Source organism: Marmota marmota, unplaced genomic scaffold, assembly GCF_001458135.2.
Source record: "Marmota marmota marmota unplaced genomic scaffold, marMar, whole genome shotgun sequence".
Taxonomy (NCBI): Eukaryota; Metazoa; Chordata; class Mammalia; order Rodentia; family Sciuridae; genus Marmota; species Marmota marmota.
This window is the reverse complement of record NW_025999853.1, coordinates 28,991,961-29,010,765: the sequence shown is the minus strand read 5'-3', so window position 1 is coordinate 29,010,765 and position 18,805 is coordinate 28,991,961. Positions and strand designations below refer to the sequence as shown.

Sequence of the window (18,805 nt, the reverse complement as noted above, 5' to 3'; positions counted from 1 at the left end):
AGGGGGGAGGGGGGGCAGGGGAGACGGGTGGAGGAGAGACAGGGGTTGGGGTGGAGAGAGAGAGAGATAAAGGAACTTTGTTACAAGGAAATTTGCCAATCAATACATAGCCCTAAGGTAGTCAAAGTTGCCCATGGCTTGATATTTAGTATTATACTATTAACATTCTGAGTCTAGTGAACCTATAGTAAAAACTTTATGTTAGATAAACTATATGTAAATAAATACTCAGCAGAAACCAAGCTCTCAATGTGATGATACATGCATACAGCATTGTTCTTAGCCCCAGGAATTAGTCAGTTCTACACATTAGAACCTCAAAATGTGTAATAATTTATTGGCCCAGAAGGTAACACATAATGGTTGTTTGAAATGTAAATTCATTTTATGGGAAAAATGAAACTGAAAAAAACAAAAAAACAAACAAAAAAAGCAATCACATTCAAGGTAATTTTCTCTTTCTAACTGAAGAAAGACATTTACTTCTTTATAAGCTGCCCCAAGATAATGTTTGCTGACATTTAAAGAAAAGGAATAATGAAATAAAGAAAACAAACCAAAGCAAAACAATAAATTCTGTAAAAAAACAATACTTACTTTAAAACTTCTGTATAGCCCTTAGCGGCTGCAACATGAAGCGCTGTACCTCCAGATTTTGCATGCCGTACATCATTTATATGACCACTATTTAACCACTGCCTTGCATCTCTAAGCATTATTCGTTCTTCTTCCTTTCGAGCTGCCTCTATATCAACCCCTGATAAAATAAAAACAATTATTTTCTTATTAAAAACATAAATGCTGTTTCTACGCTAAAAAGCTAACCCAAAATATTTAAAGTTTAAAGGAAAACTAAAAATGAAAGCATATTTTTGAAAAATGGGCTGCTTAAAATATATTAAATGAAGGAATACGGAAACACTGTAGATAACTTACTAGCCTTCTCTACTGATTAGTGCTTGCCCCACAATATTATTTTGGTTTTCATTTTGCTTTTTCTGATTACTCCTTCAGGTTTTAAAAGCTTAAACATTTCCTAAGATAATCTTTGGGTTTAAAAAAAAAAGACAAAGTTTTTTTTTTTAATTCTAAAATTTATTTATTTATTTATTTTTGAATTATTTATTTTTATGTGGTGCTGAGAAATGAACCCAGTGCCTCAAACATGCCAGGCAAGTGCGTTACCACTGAGCCCCAGCCCCAAATTCTCAAATTTATATTTCCTGTTTTGACCAGTTTTCTAAACCCTAGCCTAGTAGGAATGAATGTTTACTGAACACTGTAACTTGGCTTTAATTTGGAGGTCTTGTCTTCATCTAAGAATATATAAGACCTTAAACTTGTTTTCTTTAACATAGTACATTATTCATACCATTAGGATTATTTTTATAATTTTATTAAGTTATTTAGATGTTCATTCACTTAAAAGCATATATAAGCACTATGATAAAAGTGGGAAGAATACAAAACTGGATAGGACACACTAGCTCCTACCTCAAAAACTTTCACTTCTTGGGGAAAAAAATTAATTAGTAAAGGTAACTCTGAAATTCCTAAGTGATATGCTTTTGTTGATCTCATGTTGTTTTATGGTTTCAACTGCTGGATATCTAATAAATAATACACCACAATGTATTTACAATTTGTCTTATAAAATTATGAGCTTACAAAAGTATGGATACTATCTTTTTTTTTTTTTTTTTTTTTTATTTATTTTTTAATTTTCGGCAGACACAACATCTTTATTTGTATGTGGTGCTGAGGATCGAACCCAGGCCGCACGCATGGCAGGCGAGCGCGCTACCGCTTGAGCCACATCCCCAGCCCTGGATACTATCTTTATATCCTGTAAATCCACTATTTGGGCAGAAGAACTGAAACAAAATAAAGGGTCAGTAAATGTTAATTAAGTGAACAATGAATAAAAAATAAGTAACACAAATACTTTTTAATCTTCTCAGCTAATCTATCTCCCATAATCCATATCCATATATCCAACTATCTGGCAAGGATTTTTTCCATCCATCTATCCATTTCTCCAATACATACTGAGTATCTACTACATGGCAAATACTTTATTAGGTGTTTGACCATAGAAGTGTACTTGTTATATGGCAAGATATGCCTATGAATGAAAATAAGGGTTAAAAAATAGTAATTAGAAGGGGCTATTATTTTATATAAACTGAATGGTGTCTTTGATCAGATGATATTAAAATAAGAGAGAGGTGGGTGTCAACCACTCTGTTATTTGGAAGAACATTTTAGGCAGAGGCAAGAAAGCACCAGTAGCCTCTGAGGTGGGAGCCTGCTTAGAATGTTCCTCGTATACAGAAGGTGGCCAGGGTACCTATGGAATAGTGAGGACATGAACAAAGTGATACAATCTTGAGTTAATTTAGGATGATCACTTATGCTGGATAGTTAAGATATAAAACTGAGATATCAATTTGGAGGCCACTGAAACAATCTAAGCAAATGATAAAGGTAACTTGAACTGCAGTGAAGTAGTGAAGACAAGTGAATTGGTTAGATTCTGAATTCTTCAAGGCATAACAAAAGAATTTGTTGTTGGATATAGATATTAATTTGTATATAGGAGAAAGAGAGAAGTAGAGGATCAATCAGGTATTTGGCCCATGCAACTGGAAAAACTAAAATTTCAAATTTCATAAATGTGAAGGTTGAGATGTCTAACTGAAATCTAGTCAGAGAAATTAAGTAGTCAGTTGGATATCTGAGCCTGGAGAACAGAACAAGATACTAAAAGAATAAAATATTAAGATGATATACTATGAGCTTAAACGCTAAGCTAAAATCTTAATTTGATTTTCCTAACTACTCTGCTTACTGCTTATATTTCTTATACTAGGTACCACCATTTACCCAGCAACCTGAGGGTCTTTTGAATGCCTCCCTTTATCTTATTCCCAATCTCCATTTAGTTACAAGATTTTGAGTTGCCATCTTCTAGACTATGTTCTAGATGGCTCCTGTCACTATATCTCTGTTCACATCTCACACCTCACACCTTAATCTCACAAACCTTTACTCAGCTTCAGTGGTTCCCAATTCATTCCCCTCACTGCTGCCAGATGGAAAAAAACAAAATACTTCTCTACATAAAGTTTCACAATGGCTGCTTACCACTTATGAGACATAGCTCAAATGTAGCAGAAAAACTTGGTCTTAATGATGTGATCTTAATGCATTTTTAACTTCATTTCTAGTCGTCGTCTTCTTATACCACTCCATTTTCTAACAATCCAGATATCCACACAGGTTAGTAAGTACAACCTCTGTGCTACTGGGTAAGCTATTATCCTTTACCTGACTCACAGCCTTACTTTTGCTTGCTTAGCACATTACCAAGCTTTTTCAAGACAACTAAACTTGTTCAATACTTAATTGAAGCTCAACTTTTAAAAAGTATACAACAATTCAAAAATAATTTTAAAACCCCAAGGTTATACAATTATGGGAAAAGCCTCTTCAAACTAGAGACTGAATTTCTCACTACCACATCTGAAAGAAACTTGCAATAAGACTTTCCAGTCGTCTTTACAATAGACTTACAAACAGTCAACTATATAAACTATACATAAATAATGACTACAACCTATTTTAACTTTTGTAAAAAAGTTACCACTATTATAATAGTTATTTTACCTATCAAAAATTTCTTATCAGAAGATAATCAGTATACTTAAGATGCTGTCTAATGTTAACCATACTGTAAAGCTATAATTACAATACACTAATAACAATATTTTTAGCAAATGATTTCTTACTCTTTATTCTTTTGCTGTCTTTTAAAACATTACCTCTTTATTATTTTATCTCTATTATCTTCACAATCTTAAACACTGTGACTTACATTTGCTATTTTACGTTTCCTCTACTTGAAATTAAAAAATACCTACTTCTATATTCATCTAACTTTATGCTATCTTTATCTAATCACAAAGAAATCACTTCTTTTGGCCACAAATCATGAGAGAGACAGACAGACACTATGTATATATGTGTATCTCTGTGTAATCATAAAAGTATATATATAAAACAATTCAAGTTTAAAGCTAAATTATATATAAAGGGATATTCTACATGTTGAAGAAAATTAGAAAAGTCCTTCACTTTGTTCTTCCAAAAAATGTTTTAAAAACACGATTGGGTGTGATGGCACATTCTTGTAATTTGAAGCTCAGGAGGCTGAGGCAGGAGGATCACAAGTTCAAAGCCAGCCTCAGAACTTTGTGAACTTAGTGAGACTCTATCTCAAAATTTAAAAAAAAAAAAAAAAAAAAAAAAGGTTTAGGGATGTGGCTCAGTAGGTAAGTGTCCCTGGGTTCAATTCCTGGTAGCATAAAACAAAACAAAACAACAAAAAACAAAAACAAAACAAACAACAACAAAAAAAAAAAAAAAAAAGAAAAGAAAAAGATGATTGAAAAACAGACCTGCTCATTTCATCAAAAACTTAAAACCATTACTTCTTTGGATATTGGTATGATGTGTTTGAATCTCTTGACAAGCTATATTATCTTGAGCAAGACACAATCTGTGCTATGCTTTGGTTTCTTCACTTGTAAGATGGGGGTAATATCTGTACCTACCCTATTAAGTTGTTCTAAAAAATTAACCTATGTAAAGTGTTTAGATCAGGAGTAAACACTAATATGTTGATTATTTTTTAAAATAACTTTATTTTATTTAGTTAGTTTTATGTGGTGCTGAGGATTGAACCCAGTGCCTCACAGTGTTAGGTAAGCTCTCTACCACTGAGCTATAACCCCAGCACAGGTGTGATTATTATTACTAGTTTTAAAATTCTATGATTCTTCTCTTGTCTTGCTTTATGGTTTAACAGAGAAAACATTTATACATTTAACTGGTCCTTGATTCACCAACTATAACTGCAGCAAGGATTTAAAAAACAAAAATAATGAAGGGAAACTATAATAAAGTGATTAGACTAACAACTGTCAGTATTAGTTAAAAGCACTGAGTATTACATTGAAATGTAGCCAAATCTCTTAGATAATAGAAATAAAATTAAACTGGAATTTGTTCAGTTAAGAATCAAAAATGGATTTTGACCCTAGCTAAATAAGGAAAATCATATTAAAATATAAATCAAAAATACTTTTGGCTTCTATTCAGTCTTTACTAGTTTCAAAGGCAATATTCTTAATCATAACTAGTTACTGATCACACATACTATAATACAGTCAAAAGAATGATTAAAGAACTTAAAAATATAAATCTGATATTATATATCTATTAGCAAGGTAATCTGAAGAGGTATTTACTACGCTTTTTATAATTATTAAAATCTATTAGAGATTCCCTTATATGTTTTTTAATAACTATTATACTATATAAATTCATGCATTCTCATTATGTATAAAGTGAACATCATGAAGTGTTTTCTAGGAGACAATCTTAATAAAACGCAGTGTTTTAAAGTGGGGCAGAGTGTGGGCTCAATATATCTGTTACACTGGGACAGAACTATATAACTCTCGCTTTCTAACTAACCTGTGTGACCGCAGGCAAATTACTAGGCCTCAAATTTCTCACCTATAAAATGGAGGTAATAGTATAAATCTAATAGAATTGTTGTGAAGATAACATTTGACAATGCATGAAAAGCCTTTTTGATCAATGCCTGCACATAAGAAGGATTTACTCTGGCTTTTCATTCCTAGCATCACCTCACCTACTAGTTCTCAAAATTTCCCTTCATCTACTGTTCTAGATTTACATTTCTCATCTTGATATCTTCTATGTTCCAATAATGCACCGAAAGCTGTCATCCCGATGTCCTTTAGCTACTGAAAACGAAATATGTCTATATGTCTTCAAACTCATATTCCCCCTAGTTCTGTTTCTGCCTTATTCCATTTTCCCACATTAACTCATCTAATCCATACTTCTTTGACTGCAAACATCAGTGAGATGGTCTTAATTCCTCCTTCAACTTTACATTCATTTCTTCTTCACACTGTTCTAATTTTCCACAGTTCCTAAAGACAGTTCTACTCTTTTCCATCTCAAATGCACTAGGTTTTGGCTCTTATCTTTCACTGACAAACTGAAGAGCTTTCTTCAAAGAATATGCACCACCATGTATCTCACATTCTACTGCATCCTTCAAATTGCCATCTGCTTTTATTATTGAAAACTAAATCCAATCAGATTAATTTCCTCATGAAAGATCTTTGCTTCACCTATCCCAACGTCTACAAATGTCCTTCACCATCTGGTTCCAGCCTGTCTTTTTAGGCCTCACCTTCTATTAATCCCATCCCAACTTTCTGTCTCCATTCCAGTTATAATGAATTCTTTACATATGCTATATATCCAATGCGCCTGACATACCTTTTCTGTCCAACAGCTTTTTTCTTTGCCAAGCAAACTCTCTCCAAATATCATCACTCTGAACCTGTCCTAACTATTGCAATTAGTCATAGCTTTTTCTGTTCTCGTACATGTTCCTATATATTTTACCACATAGCACACACTGTATTTTCAATCTCTCTAAATATCTGCCAGTTCCACTAGACTGTGAAATCCTTAAGAACAAAAACGGTCTTATTATTTTCCTTTGTTGTTAATACCTAGCACTTAGAACATTTGCTAGCACAATTAATCAACACTGAATGAATCAGTTATGTACAAGGAAACCAAAGGCAAGAAGTTTTTAGTACAACTTCATGCCATTTGTAATTCACAACAAATGTTAACTATATCAGACAAACAGCAGCATAAAAAGATTTACCATTGTTTGAATTATTATTGTTTGCAAGAAAATTATTGGCTTTCTGTGCATTAATTTTGGCTTCTATTATGTTGATAGGGCAAGATAGGCAGACTGAGTTATTCTTTCTAGGTTGTTATACTTTATACCTCTCTCTTCTTTCAGTTTCCATTCTAGAAAATACCTTGACTTGGAAATGTTCCTAGAATATGGCTCTTAAAAGCTCTTCTGTGTGCTTATCTAGTCTCCAGTTTATAACAGTTGTCTAAAGTACACTGCTTTTCCTGGGCTAGATACCTTCAATCAGTTTTTATAATGCCCCAGTTCTACTTTAGCTATTTAAATATTTTCTAAGTTTTAGTGTCTAAGTTTTTTTTCCCCCAACAAACCAGTTGACATTTTAAAATTTTCCCAATCCAAGGAATTAAAATGTCTTTTTAAAGGGATTTGCCTAATTTCTATTCTTTTCTAATCTTTAGCATTTATTTCCTGATAAACCATACTTTGGTAGGAGCCAACCCTCTCAAGGCAGATCCCATATTCTTTCTTATTAGGTCTTATTAGTCCTAATAAGTAAAGCTTATTTACATAAGTAAAGCTTATCTACATTAGTAAAGCTCAGTTTTGATAATACTAAATATATTGGAATGCAATGGAAATCACACACTGTAATTTTATATGTACACATAGATTTTAAAAAATTTTAAAGATAGCCAGGAGCAGTGGCACACACCTGTAATCCCAGTGGCTCAGGAGGCTGAGGCAAGAGAATTGCAAGTTCAAAGCCAGCCTCAGCAAAAGCGAGGCAACTAAGCAACTCAGTGAGACCCTGTCACCAAATACAATACAAAATAGGGCTAAGGATGTGGCCTAGTGGTCAAGTGCCCCAGAGTTCAATCCCCGGTGTAAAACTAATTTTTATTAAGATAAAATTGATCATTTTAACCATTTTTTGGCTTGTACTTTGTTTTTTTGAGATATAGTTGCCAATGAAGGTTCACAATTTGGAAAGTTTTGACATATACTTATGAAACCATCATTACAATCAAGCTAAAAAACAAAAAAGTTTATCCCCCATAGTTTCTTTATTTCCCTTTTAATTCCCCTCCTGCCATTCCTTGTCCCACTCATTCCCAGGCAAATCACTGACACTCTAGGTTAGCTGGCAATTTCAAGAATATTATAACATGTAATCATACAGGATATACTCATTTTATTTGGCTTCTTTCCCTAAGCATATTTATTTTGAGATTTGACCATGTTGTAGGTACTGTTTATCTTTTAAAAATAAATATCTTAATAGCCTCTTTTCTATCCAAAATAAAATTCATAGATAAAATTAACAATATGTACATAATTTTACAAATCATAGCTCTTACAAAGGATAAATACAAATCATCAATGATATGATAACAAGTGTTTCATCATGTAAGTGCACATAAAGGACACTCTGGCAACCATAATACAGAAGTTAGATGTTTTCATCATTTTACAATGAGTATCTTAAAATTTAAGAGAAATTATATATTCAAACTGCGTATTACTGACAATTTTTCATTTGCAATGTTTCTCATACACACAAAACCTAACTAATAATGGTTTGACTTGTGATTTTTCAACTTTATAATGGAACAAAAGGATGTGAATTAGAAGAAATCCTACTTTGAATTTTGATCATTTCCTGATCTAGGGGTATGTGATAAGACATTTTCTAACAATGCTAGGTAGTAGAAGTAAGCCACACATTTCCCAGTCAGTCACAAAGAACACATGGGTCATTTTAACCAATTTAAGTGTACAGTCCAAAATTGTTAAGTACATTCACACAGTTGTGCAAGAAATCTCTGGAACTCTCTTCATCTTGCAAAGCTGAAACTCTGCATCCATTAAACAACTCTCCACTGACTTCTCCTACCAGCCCCTGGCAACCATCATTCTACTTTCTACAAATTTAACTATTCTAGGTACTGCATATGGGTGTATTCATACAGTATTTATTTTTCTGTAACTGGCTTAGTATAATGTTGTCAAGGTTCATTCATACTGTAACATGTTGGAATTTCCCCTCCTTCTTAAGGCTAATTAGTATTTCATTGAATGAAATGTGTATGTATATATACATTTTGTTTACGTACTTCTCTGTCAGTGGCTTACTATCACTACTACCTTTGAGCTATTGTAAATCATACTACTATAAGCACGGGTGTACGAATATCTCTTCAAGAACTTGCTTTTGCTGGGCGCAATGGCTCACGCCTGTAATCCCAGCAGCTCGGGAGGCTGAGGCAGAAGGATTGCAAGTTCAAAGCCAGCCTCAGCAAAAAAGCGAGTGAGACCTTGTCTCTAAATAAAATACAAAATAGGGCTGGGGATGTGGCTCAGTGGTCGAGTACCCCTGAGTTTGATCCCAAGTCCCCCTCCCCTGCAAAAAAAGAACTTGCTTTTAACTCTTTTAGATATATACCCAGAAGAGGAGTTGCTGTATAATATATGTATTAAATACACACACGTGCATGTGTGTACATTATACAAGTCAATGGTTTTTAGTAAATCTTCAGAATTGTACAATCATCACTTATAATTTTAGAATACTTATCACTCACAAAATAAAATGCACCACTAGTAATCATTCTCCGCCTATAAAGAGACATCTACCAAATTTATATCTTAATCTTGTACTTCACTTCAAACACACATATTCAACTGCTTGAATACCTACTAGGCAATCAAACTTAACATGTATTAAATGATTAACTCCAGATCTTTCCCTAAAACATACTCTTCTGACGATCTTCACAACTCAAATAGAAACTTTACCCATTCAACTGCTCAGACTAAAAATGTTGTATTTTCTTACACACCCTATATTCTCTTGGCCAAACCTTCAAAAAATATACCCATAATTCAATCTTTTCTCATCACTTAATATACAACCTCTCAAGTCTAAATCTACCTTATCTTGCCTGAATTATCCCAAATATTTCCTATTTGACTTTTCACCTTGCCTTCCTACAGTCTATTCCCAAGACAACAGCCAGGGATACTTTGTAAAAAGTAAATGAGATCACATTAGTACTTTGCCCACAAAGTCCTCCAAATGACTCATAAGACCATATGTGATATTGCCTCCTACTTACTTTGCTCTGCCTTCTCCATTCATGCTAGTTAGTGTACTTGCTGCTTCTCTGAATATAACAGTATCACCTCATTTTATACTTGTTACTTCATCTGTCCGGAATATTCTGCCAAGATCCAAAGGATTCACTCAGATCTCAACTTAAATGCCCCTTCTTGACCTACAGAGGCCTTCTTGACCATGGCATTTAAATTTACAATGTGTCACACCCATTCTGCACACTTTCTTTTCCCTCTGTCTGCTCTAATTTGTTCTTGAATTCCTCTATTTCCATATAATTTTATGCCTTCTTGCTGCTTTTGATACTTCTTTCAATTTTAAAAAATATTAAAAAGAAAACTAAGAATCGAATATTCATTTTTTTAAACAGAATCATACAGCAAATGTTGTTTGGTAAGCTGATGATATGATCATCCTTAATGTCAACAAACACTTTTATAGGAAAAAACACAGCATCTATTCGTTCTGAACAGTTTTAAGAATCTTTTTTCCTGTTGTTTTTAATATTACCTTGCCGATTAACTTCATTTTGAAGTAGTTCTTCCATTGCTTCCTCCTCTGCAATATCTAAAGGTGTATCTCCTTCACTGTTGACAGCACCAACATGTGCTCCCTGACCAATCAAAAACCTGTAAAATCAAAGCAAAACTAGTTAAGCAAAAACACTGAAAAAAAATGAAATGTATCAAATGAAGAAAGTTCATCCATCAGAGAATCAGTAGAAAGCAGGGATTAAAAAATATATTGATTATTTAAATTTTAAGATAACTACCACAGAATGTTTTTTTTTTTTAATTTGGATTTCTTAAATTTCCTATAACATACTTACTCCCGTACTAGTATAAAAATGTTAATTTTTAATAATAATTAGAAAATCTTACATAGGATCATACTGTCTCCACTGAGACTTTTTACCATCTCTATAGGTACTGGTTTCCTGAAATCTACACTCCCAGTTTCATTCCCATAAGCAAAGGTTCTTAACCGGTGTCCATAAGTAGAATTCAGAAAGTTCATTTAAAAATCCAGTTTATGAGGATAAAACTAAATATTGTTTCTGCTCATCCTTATTCTGAAGTTCAGAGTAGTTATTAGACCTAGTAGTTATCATAGTGTGTTACTGAAGCAGCAGATACATAACTACACCACAAGCATTGTTTTTCTAGCATTTTGATAAATGAATTCCAGTATAATTGGTTTCAACTGTACTTTGTATTTTATTTTATGCAACACACAATTCTAAGAAAGTACCCACAAGATTCCTCAAACTTTCCAAAAGTTATTAATCCCTTTCACTGAGTCAAGTACACATCTTCCAGAGTCATTAAGCTTTATTTATATAAATTCCAAATCTAGAACTACTTATGGATCTAAATTGGACCAGGATTTTGGTATCTCTGATTTTTTTCTCCCACATATAAAGAATGGGTCTTTTCTTGATATCCCTAACTAATTTTTTTTTTAAACCAACTATATAATCTCAATAGTTAAAACAAAAAACAAATAACAGGGCTGGGGTTGTGGCTCAGTGGTAGAGCACTCGCCTAGCATGTGCAAGGCCCTAGGTTAGATCCTTAGCACCACATAAAAATCAATTAAAGATATTGTGTCCAATTATAAAAAAAGTAATAATAAATATTTAAAAAAAAATTTTTAAATAACAATCATAAGTCCACTGAGAGAGAATTGGTGGGGGAGAGGGAACTCCTTTTTGTTTCTCTTTCTACTACCATGTTCAATCCCCAGATATAAACCCTATCAACAGTATAATAAAAGTCTTTCTGGTTCCTTTACTATGGAAATATGTGTGCAAAACACACATGGTAATTTCTATACAACAAAAAAATTAATGAGATTACTCTAAATGAACCAAAATGCAAGACTTTCCTCTTTATAGCTGAAAAATATTCTGTAGTATGGTTGGAACACACTTTCACTTAATACTGTCCTCTTAAAAAACATGCTCTTAAATGGACACTTGACAGTATAAGTCTATAAAAATGTTCAAGACAGTAGAGATGACATTAATTTCTATTTCCCAATCACACACAAGGCTGAAAATACTGGGTATATTTACTGGCGTCTGTATTTCTCCTTTTGTAAACTGCTTCTTTACATTTTTTGCCTGTGTTTCTAATGTTTTCACTAATTTAACAAATATTTAGAGTGTTCAGTATTTTACATGCCAGGAATACAATAGTAAGCAAAAAACAAAAGTGGACTTTCTTCTCAAAAAGCTAAAAAATCTAATAAGAGAGTTAATGACATAAGTAAATGTAAAGTTGTAACAAATACTATGAAAAAGAATTATGTGACATCTGGGAATATGTATAGGTATCTGAAATGCTTAGAAATAAAAGTGTTTCCTGGCTTTCATATTTTAGAATATTTGCATATAGATAATGAGATATCTTAGGATGGGACACAAGTCTAAACGAAAAATTCATTCATGTTTCGTATACACCTTACCTTATACCCACAGCCTGAAGGTAATTTTATATGATATTTTTATTGTGTCTGCATTTTGACTGTGATCTGTCACATGAAGTCAGGTATGGAATTTTCCACCTGTGGCATCATGTCAGAGCTCAAAAAGTTTCAGATTTTGGAGCATTCTGGATTTTGGATTTTCAGGTTAAAAATGCTCAACCTGTATGTAACAGGAAAAATTGATTTAGTGAACTCAGGAAAGGCTTATCTGACAAATGTGTAGGTATTGATAAAAAACAGAACAGAGGAACAGTATGCTCTAGATAAGAAAGAACAAAAAGCACCAAAGCTCTGTGACATGAAGTGTATGCATTTCGGGACCCAGGTTACCTTCCTGAGAGTAAGTGAAGGAACAGATCAATGTCTCTGTTTATTGTACATATACATGCACAACACAGAGAGAAAGAGAAGAATGAAAGAATATACACCATATTGTTAACAGTGATAAGTTATCTCTACAAGGCAGGTTGAAAAGATTTGTATCATTTCTGATACAACAAAGTGTTGATAAGGGAAAATTATATTTCATTTTCTGTAATAAACTTATTCTGTAAATGTGAATCAGTCTACAAAAACAGTTACCACATCATTTTGTAACCTCGCATTTTTACACTTAATATATTGTAAACAATTTTATGATCTACACAGGACGTCTACTGACCCAGGCTATACTTAAATTGGGGCAAAATTTTGTTTTCACGGTTTTAAAAAATATAAAAGCAAAACAGAACATTTTCTTAAGTAATACAAATAAATGAGTCTGAAGTAGGAAAATAAGATTTAAGTGGAATAAGAAACTGTGCTATGATTCAAGATAATATGTAATTATTACACTAGGCAAAATTCCAATCAAACAATTAAGAATATTTAAAAATTTTTTTCTGATTAGATATTAAAAATCATCCAAAAGTCATAAAGACTGAGAATAAAAGGAATACCTCAGAGTAGCTGCAGTGTTTGAAGCAGAGGAAACTATATGAAGCACAGTTTCAAGGAAATATCAGGTCCAAGCAATGGCAAATTCCAAATTTATTGCAAACTGGAAGACGTTAAGAGAAACTAAAAAGAGTGAATTTCTAAAACCGCTGGCAAGAAACACGGCTGGGAACACTTCCTGAGCCAAAAGCACTGGTATGTATGCATTCCTGCATGCATGCATGCATACAATTCAAAACCTCTCCTACAACTATTATTTACAAATTTAAGTATTAAAAAAAAGACATATCAGGCTGGGGATGTGGTTCAAGCAGTAGCGTGCTCGCCTGGCATGTGTGTGGCGCTGGGTTCAATCCTCAGCACCACATAAAAATAAAGATGTTGTGTCCACTGAAAACTAAAAAAGTAAATAAATATTAAAAAATTCTCTCTCTCTCTTAAAAAAAAATGAAGGCTGGGGTTGTGGCTCAGTGGTAGAGCGCTCACCTAGCATGTGCAAGGCCCTGGGTTTGATCCTCAGCACCACATATAAATAGAGGTATTGTGTGCAACTACAACTAAAAACTAAATAAATATTTAAAAAAAAATGAAACACCATGGCATTAATTCTCATCTACCATGACTAATCTCCAAAATCCATTCTACGGTTGGTTACATAAAAAAAGCAGAAACCTTTATACCCTGCAGGTTTTGAATTTAGCTCCCACCTCTGAGACCTGATACTTGTGTGACAACCATTAACTTAAACATTTGAACACAAATTTATAAAAATTCTAGGACTATGTGAATTTAAATGCGGTAAGGTTATAATTAAAATAAAGCAATGTTTAAAATAATGGGAGATTATTAGTTTATGCAAATAGACTACGTAGAATACTAGAAATTCACTCTGAGGGACCCTAAACATCCTGAAAAGAGATGACCGGATTTCTTTCAGAACAACAAAAACTGGGGAAATAGAAGCAGTCTGTGTTGACTGCTAGTTAGGAAAAATGTGAGATAGTTATTTTAAGGAAACAACAACAGTAACAAAAAAAACAGACTTTGCAAAGGAGCCTCAAACTGAAAAGTCAGAAAGAAGACTGAGCTGTTATCAGAATGACAACTCTACTGAGTGCTTCAGGGTAAAGAAAATCAGAGTTGTATTTTCCTAACAATGGTGACTAGCTCCTTAAACAATACAAAGGAGGTCATCACAGGAAATGCCAACAAATATAGGATAAAATTCTTAACTGAAAAAATGAAAAGCTAGTAAACTGCAAGACTGAGACTTTTATACTAATTGGGCAACTCTGATTTTATAAATAATTTTGGATCAACACATATGCCTCAAAATTAGGACATGAACCAAATGAAATTTTTTACAAAACTATTTAAATATTTGAATAATCTAACAAAGGATATAAGTTGTTAGCAAAGCTACTGGATGCAACTTGGATGTGGTACACTGAATTTAGAAGAAATAGTATTTATTATCTTCTGAATTTTGTCAAAAACTAAACCACAGAAGGAATTATTTAAGAAAAGTACTTCATTTAAAAAATGATATTTTAATATAAACTCTGCTTTGCAGCTGGGTGGTAGAATGCCTAGTATATGTGAGGCCCTGGGTTTGATCCCTAGCACCAATGAAAAGGAAAAAAAGGCAGGGGGAGGGGAGGATAATGAAAACAGTGAATAGAGAAAGAAATTTCAGAATTGAAACCTATAATTTGTTCTCTTATTTACTGTAGGAAAACTAGTATCAAGTTATTTTAACTTTTTAAGAATCAGAACATTAGTAAAATAGCACTATATTTGTTTCTTGAAAATCCAAATGAATTACTCAAAGCCACCCTAGGAGAAGGAATTTTGAAACCTAAGCACCATGAACTTATCAAAGATGGGTTAAGAGAACACTTACACTATTATCTTCAGAAATAAATGCTATTTTCTTTGCAAATCTCCAGGCAACAAAAATAAAAAAATAAATGTAAATAATCTTGTGTCTTTAATGTGAATGCTCTTTCCCATTTCATTTTGGGTTTTCTATACCACAGTGTAAAACAGGACTGATTAAACAATTTGTCCCTGAAATCAAACTTCCTGCAGATCAAATTAAAATTTTATTTTTGAGAAAAGCCAGAAGTCTGGGCTTCCCAAATGGTCTTCCTCCACTGACACTGCAGGTGGAAAAAGGGCTTATTAAGAGGATGCAACCCTGACTCTGTACCTGACCTAATTTGACACCATTGCAATAAAGGCACTAAGGCACTTCATTACAGCCTGGTGAGCATTTTTGTTGCACTTAGTGGAAAGAGTGGGGGAAAGAGCATATCTATTCTATCTTCTTGGAAGCAAAAACGCTCTTTGTCACATTTTTGGTTGTTAAGAAACTGAACCATTTATAACATTCAATTTTAACCTGTTTTAGATATTCCAATTTAAGGAACTCTGGATTGTGCAGAGGGAGTGAGTGGAGGGGAGGCAGGGTGTGGATGGGAAGAAGGGTGGAATGAGACAGACATTATTACCCTACATACATGTATGATTACACTATCGGTGTAATTCTGCACCATATTCAGTCAGAGGAAGGAAGGAGAAGCTGTGCTCCATTTGTGTACAACATGCCAAAAGACATTCTATTGTCATGATAACTAATTAGAACACATTTTTTTTTAAAAAAGTGTGGTAGAATTACTATTTTTGAACATAAATAATGTTATTAGTCTAATCTCCTGATTTCTTGCAAATACTCTGCTCAATTTCTGATATCTTAAAATCATGGTTCCACAATTACACCATGATTAATTACATCAATACCAAAGACCAAGCTAACACTTCTGAAAGAAAGTAGTTAATTTGTTGAACTGGGTACCTAGATTGTTATTCATAAAAACTTTAGAAAGTGAGGAAGTATTTAAATTCTTTTCACAGAGCAGTATTCAAGATTCTGTCTTCAGCATTTTCCATTTCCCTCAATTCCTTCCCAGAGCAGAAGATATAACTTCTCTGTTCACCTACTAACTTTTGAAAAATGCATATCTGTTAAAAATCACTTAGATGTAACACCATCCTACCTTATTACTGAAGTTTTCAATCCTCAGAGGCAAAAACCCTACTCATCCTTTAATAATCCGAATATGAACATTTCCTCCACATCTTAATATTACTGAAATACTCTAAAATCAATGATGTCTTACAATCAACACTGGCCAGACATGACATGAGTGTCATTACCATCCACATATATCATTCACAATTATTCACAGTGTTTTCACCTGGGGTACCCAAGTTCAAGGCCAGCTGGACAACTTATCAAGACCATCTCAAAACAAAAAATAAAAAAGGTTTAGGGTGGAGCTCAGTGGTAGAGTACCCCAGGTCAATTCCCAGTAAGAAAGAAAGAAAGAAAGGAAGAAAGGAAGGAAGGAAGGAACGAAGGAAGGAAGGAAGGAAGATTGGAATCATGTTTGTTAGACTTAACTGCTATTTAAAATGTCTTCCTAGGTTTTGTTTGAATACTTCTTGTTGACATTTTCTGTTACAATCCAGAAAGCACCAAAAATCAAACCTTGCAGAATATATCAGTGACTTAGAAGAAAACCCCAAAATAATAATGGAATATTGCATCAACAACACTCTAAAACAGAATAATACTTTATGGAAAAAAAAAACCCTATGAGATAAAAATTAAAACTGCCTAAAATTTAATTTTTAACATTTAAAACTGGTAATTGACACACTGTGTTACAATAGACACACCTTCGATTTGATGAAATTCATTTTGTACTTGGGGCGGGGGGTACCAGGGATTGAATCCAGGAACACTTAATCACTGAGCAACATCCCCAGCACTTTTTTTATATTTTATTTTGAGGCAGGGTATGACCAAGTTGAGGCTGGCTTTGAATCTTCGATCCTTCTGCTTTAGCCTCTCAAAGCGCTGGTATTACAGGTATGCACCACTGCACCTGGCAGTGTGTACTTTTTTTAATACATCCCAAAATACTTCTGGCTTCCTATTACATCTTTCCCACTATTATCAGAAATTCAACAATTTAAATCTACTTTCAAGTACATTGCTTCCTCTTCTGCTTTCCCAAATACTGCTCTTTAGATCCCTTAATAAAGTAGTTTGCCACGCATGCTGGTGTGCCTATAATCCCAGTGGCTTGGGAGGCTAAGGCAGGAGGATTGAGAGTTCAAAGCCAGCCTCAGCAACAGCAAGGTACTAAGCAACTCAGTGAGACCCTGTCTCTAAATAAAATACAAAAAATAGGGCTGGGGTTGTGGCTCAGTGGTTGAGGTCCCTGAGTTCAATCCCTGGTTCCCCCCCCCAAAAAAAAGAGTAATGTCCACAGTGAATAAACACCATATGGGCTGGGGCTGGGGCTCAGTGGTAGAACACTCGCCTGGCATATGGGAGGCACTGGGTTTAATCCTAAGCACCACATAAAAATAAAATAAAAGTATTAAGAAAAACAATCCGAGTCAACTCTGTGTCACCTTGGCCTGTGCTGACTTGTTCCAAGTGTAACTTAAAACAAAACAAAACAAAAAACACTACATCACACTGTGCCAGACAAAGTTAACAAGAAGCAGCCACATTAGCAATGATGCAAAGATGCAAAGTCTCTCACAGAGTTGCCCACATAATTCTGAAGGAAAAACGTAAATTGGCCCACTCAGGGTAGCAACAGAGCCCTAAAGAATTAAAAAGCTAAATACAAATATATATGTTTGCCTCTAACAGCAAAATCAAGCAAAAGAAATGTCTGGCAATAGGATAATGAATAAACAATGTCCGTATCTCAACTGGATGGAAGACTGGGCTGCCGTTAAAAGTTCTTATGAAGGCCATAGGTATTCGTGAATGTTTATTATTAAATTGTTATGTGATAATGCAAAATGTGAAATAGATTCCTAGGATTACCACTAAATAAATTAGCATGTCTCTGAACAAACAAGAAGGACTAGACAGAAAGAAGATAGCATCTTTGGGCTAGAACACTGGGATTCTGAAGACTCATTTTTCCTTTAAAGTTTCTCTTAGGGCCTTTATTTTGTTTTATAGAAATTATTTATAAGGAGAAGTCAGGATGTGGGTTGAAATTTGGAGCCACATGGAAAATATGCCCACACACCATCATCTCCCTCTCTTGAAGTCCTGCCTGGGCCTCCAGCCCCCTGCTGGGGCCCTCTCTGCCCACACAGCAGGGGATTTGGAAGGGAGCCCTGAGGGCAATGCCAGGCTGATTAGCCAGGAGCAGGCCCTGGAGCCCAGACTCTGCAAAATCAACCAGGCCAGCTGCCCACCCTTTCTGAGCTCACCTACTGCCAAGCTCTTTGCCTAATTCATCTCAATTTAATCCTCAGGAGGGTTCAATAAAGTCAGTGCTCTTGTTTCCATTATCCAGATTTGAGAGTTGGGTAACTTGCCCAAGGTCTCACAGTGGGTAGAGAGCAGACCCAAATCCAAGCCTCAGCTCTTTACCTCT

The 18,805-nt window shown here is 34.1% G+C and overlaps 1 protein-coding gene across 9 annotated transcripts in view; it reads right to left on the bottom strand.

Annotated features, from left to right (window-relative positions):
- The window catches only part of Ppp1r12a (protein phosphatase 1 regulatory subunit 12A), a 133,251-nt gene that overhangs the window by 62,078 nt on the left and 52,368 nt on the right, over positions 1-18,805 (bottom strand). For all 9 annotated transcript variants that reach the window (XM_048804633.1, XM_048804651.1, XM_048804647.1 and 6 more), the window contains exons 3-4: positions 10,410-10,528; positions 598-757 (exon numbers count right to left, since the gene is read on the bottom strand). In XM_048804633.1, the coding sequence (XP_048660590.1) occupies positions 598-757; positions 10,410-10,528 (279 nt within the window). The remainder of the gene's footprint in view (positions 1-597; positions 758-10,409; positions 10,529-18,805) is intronic.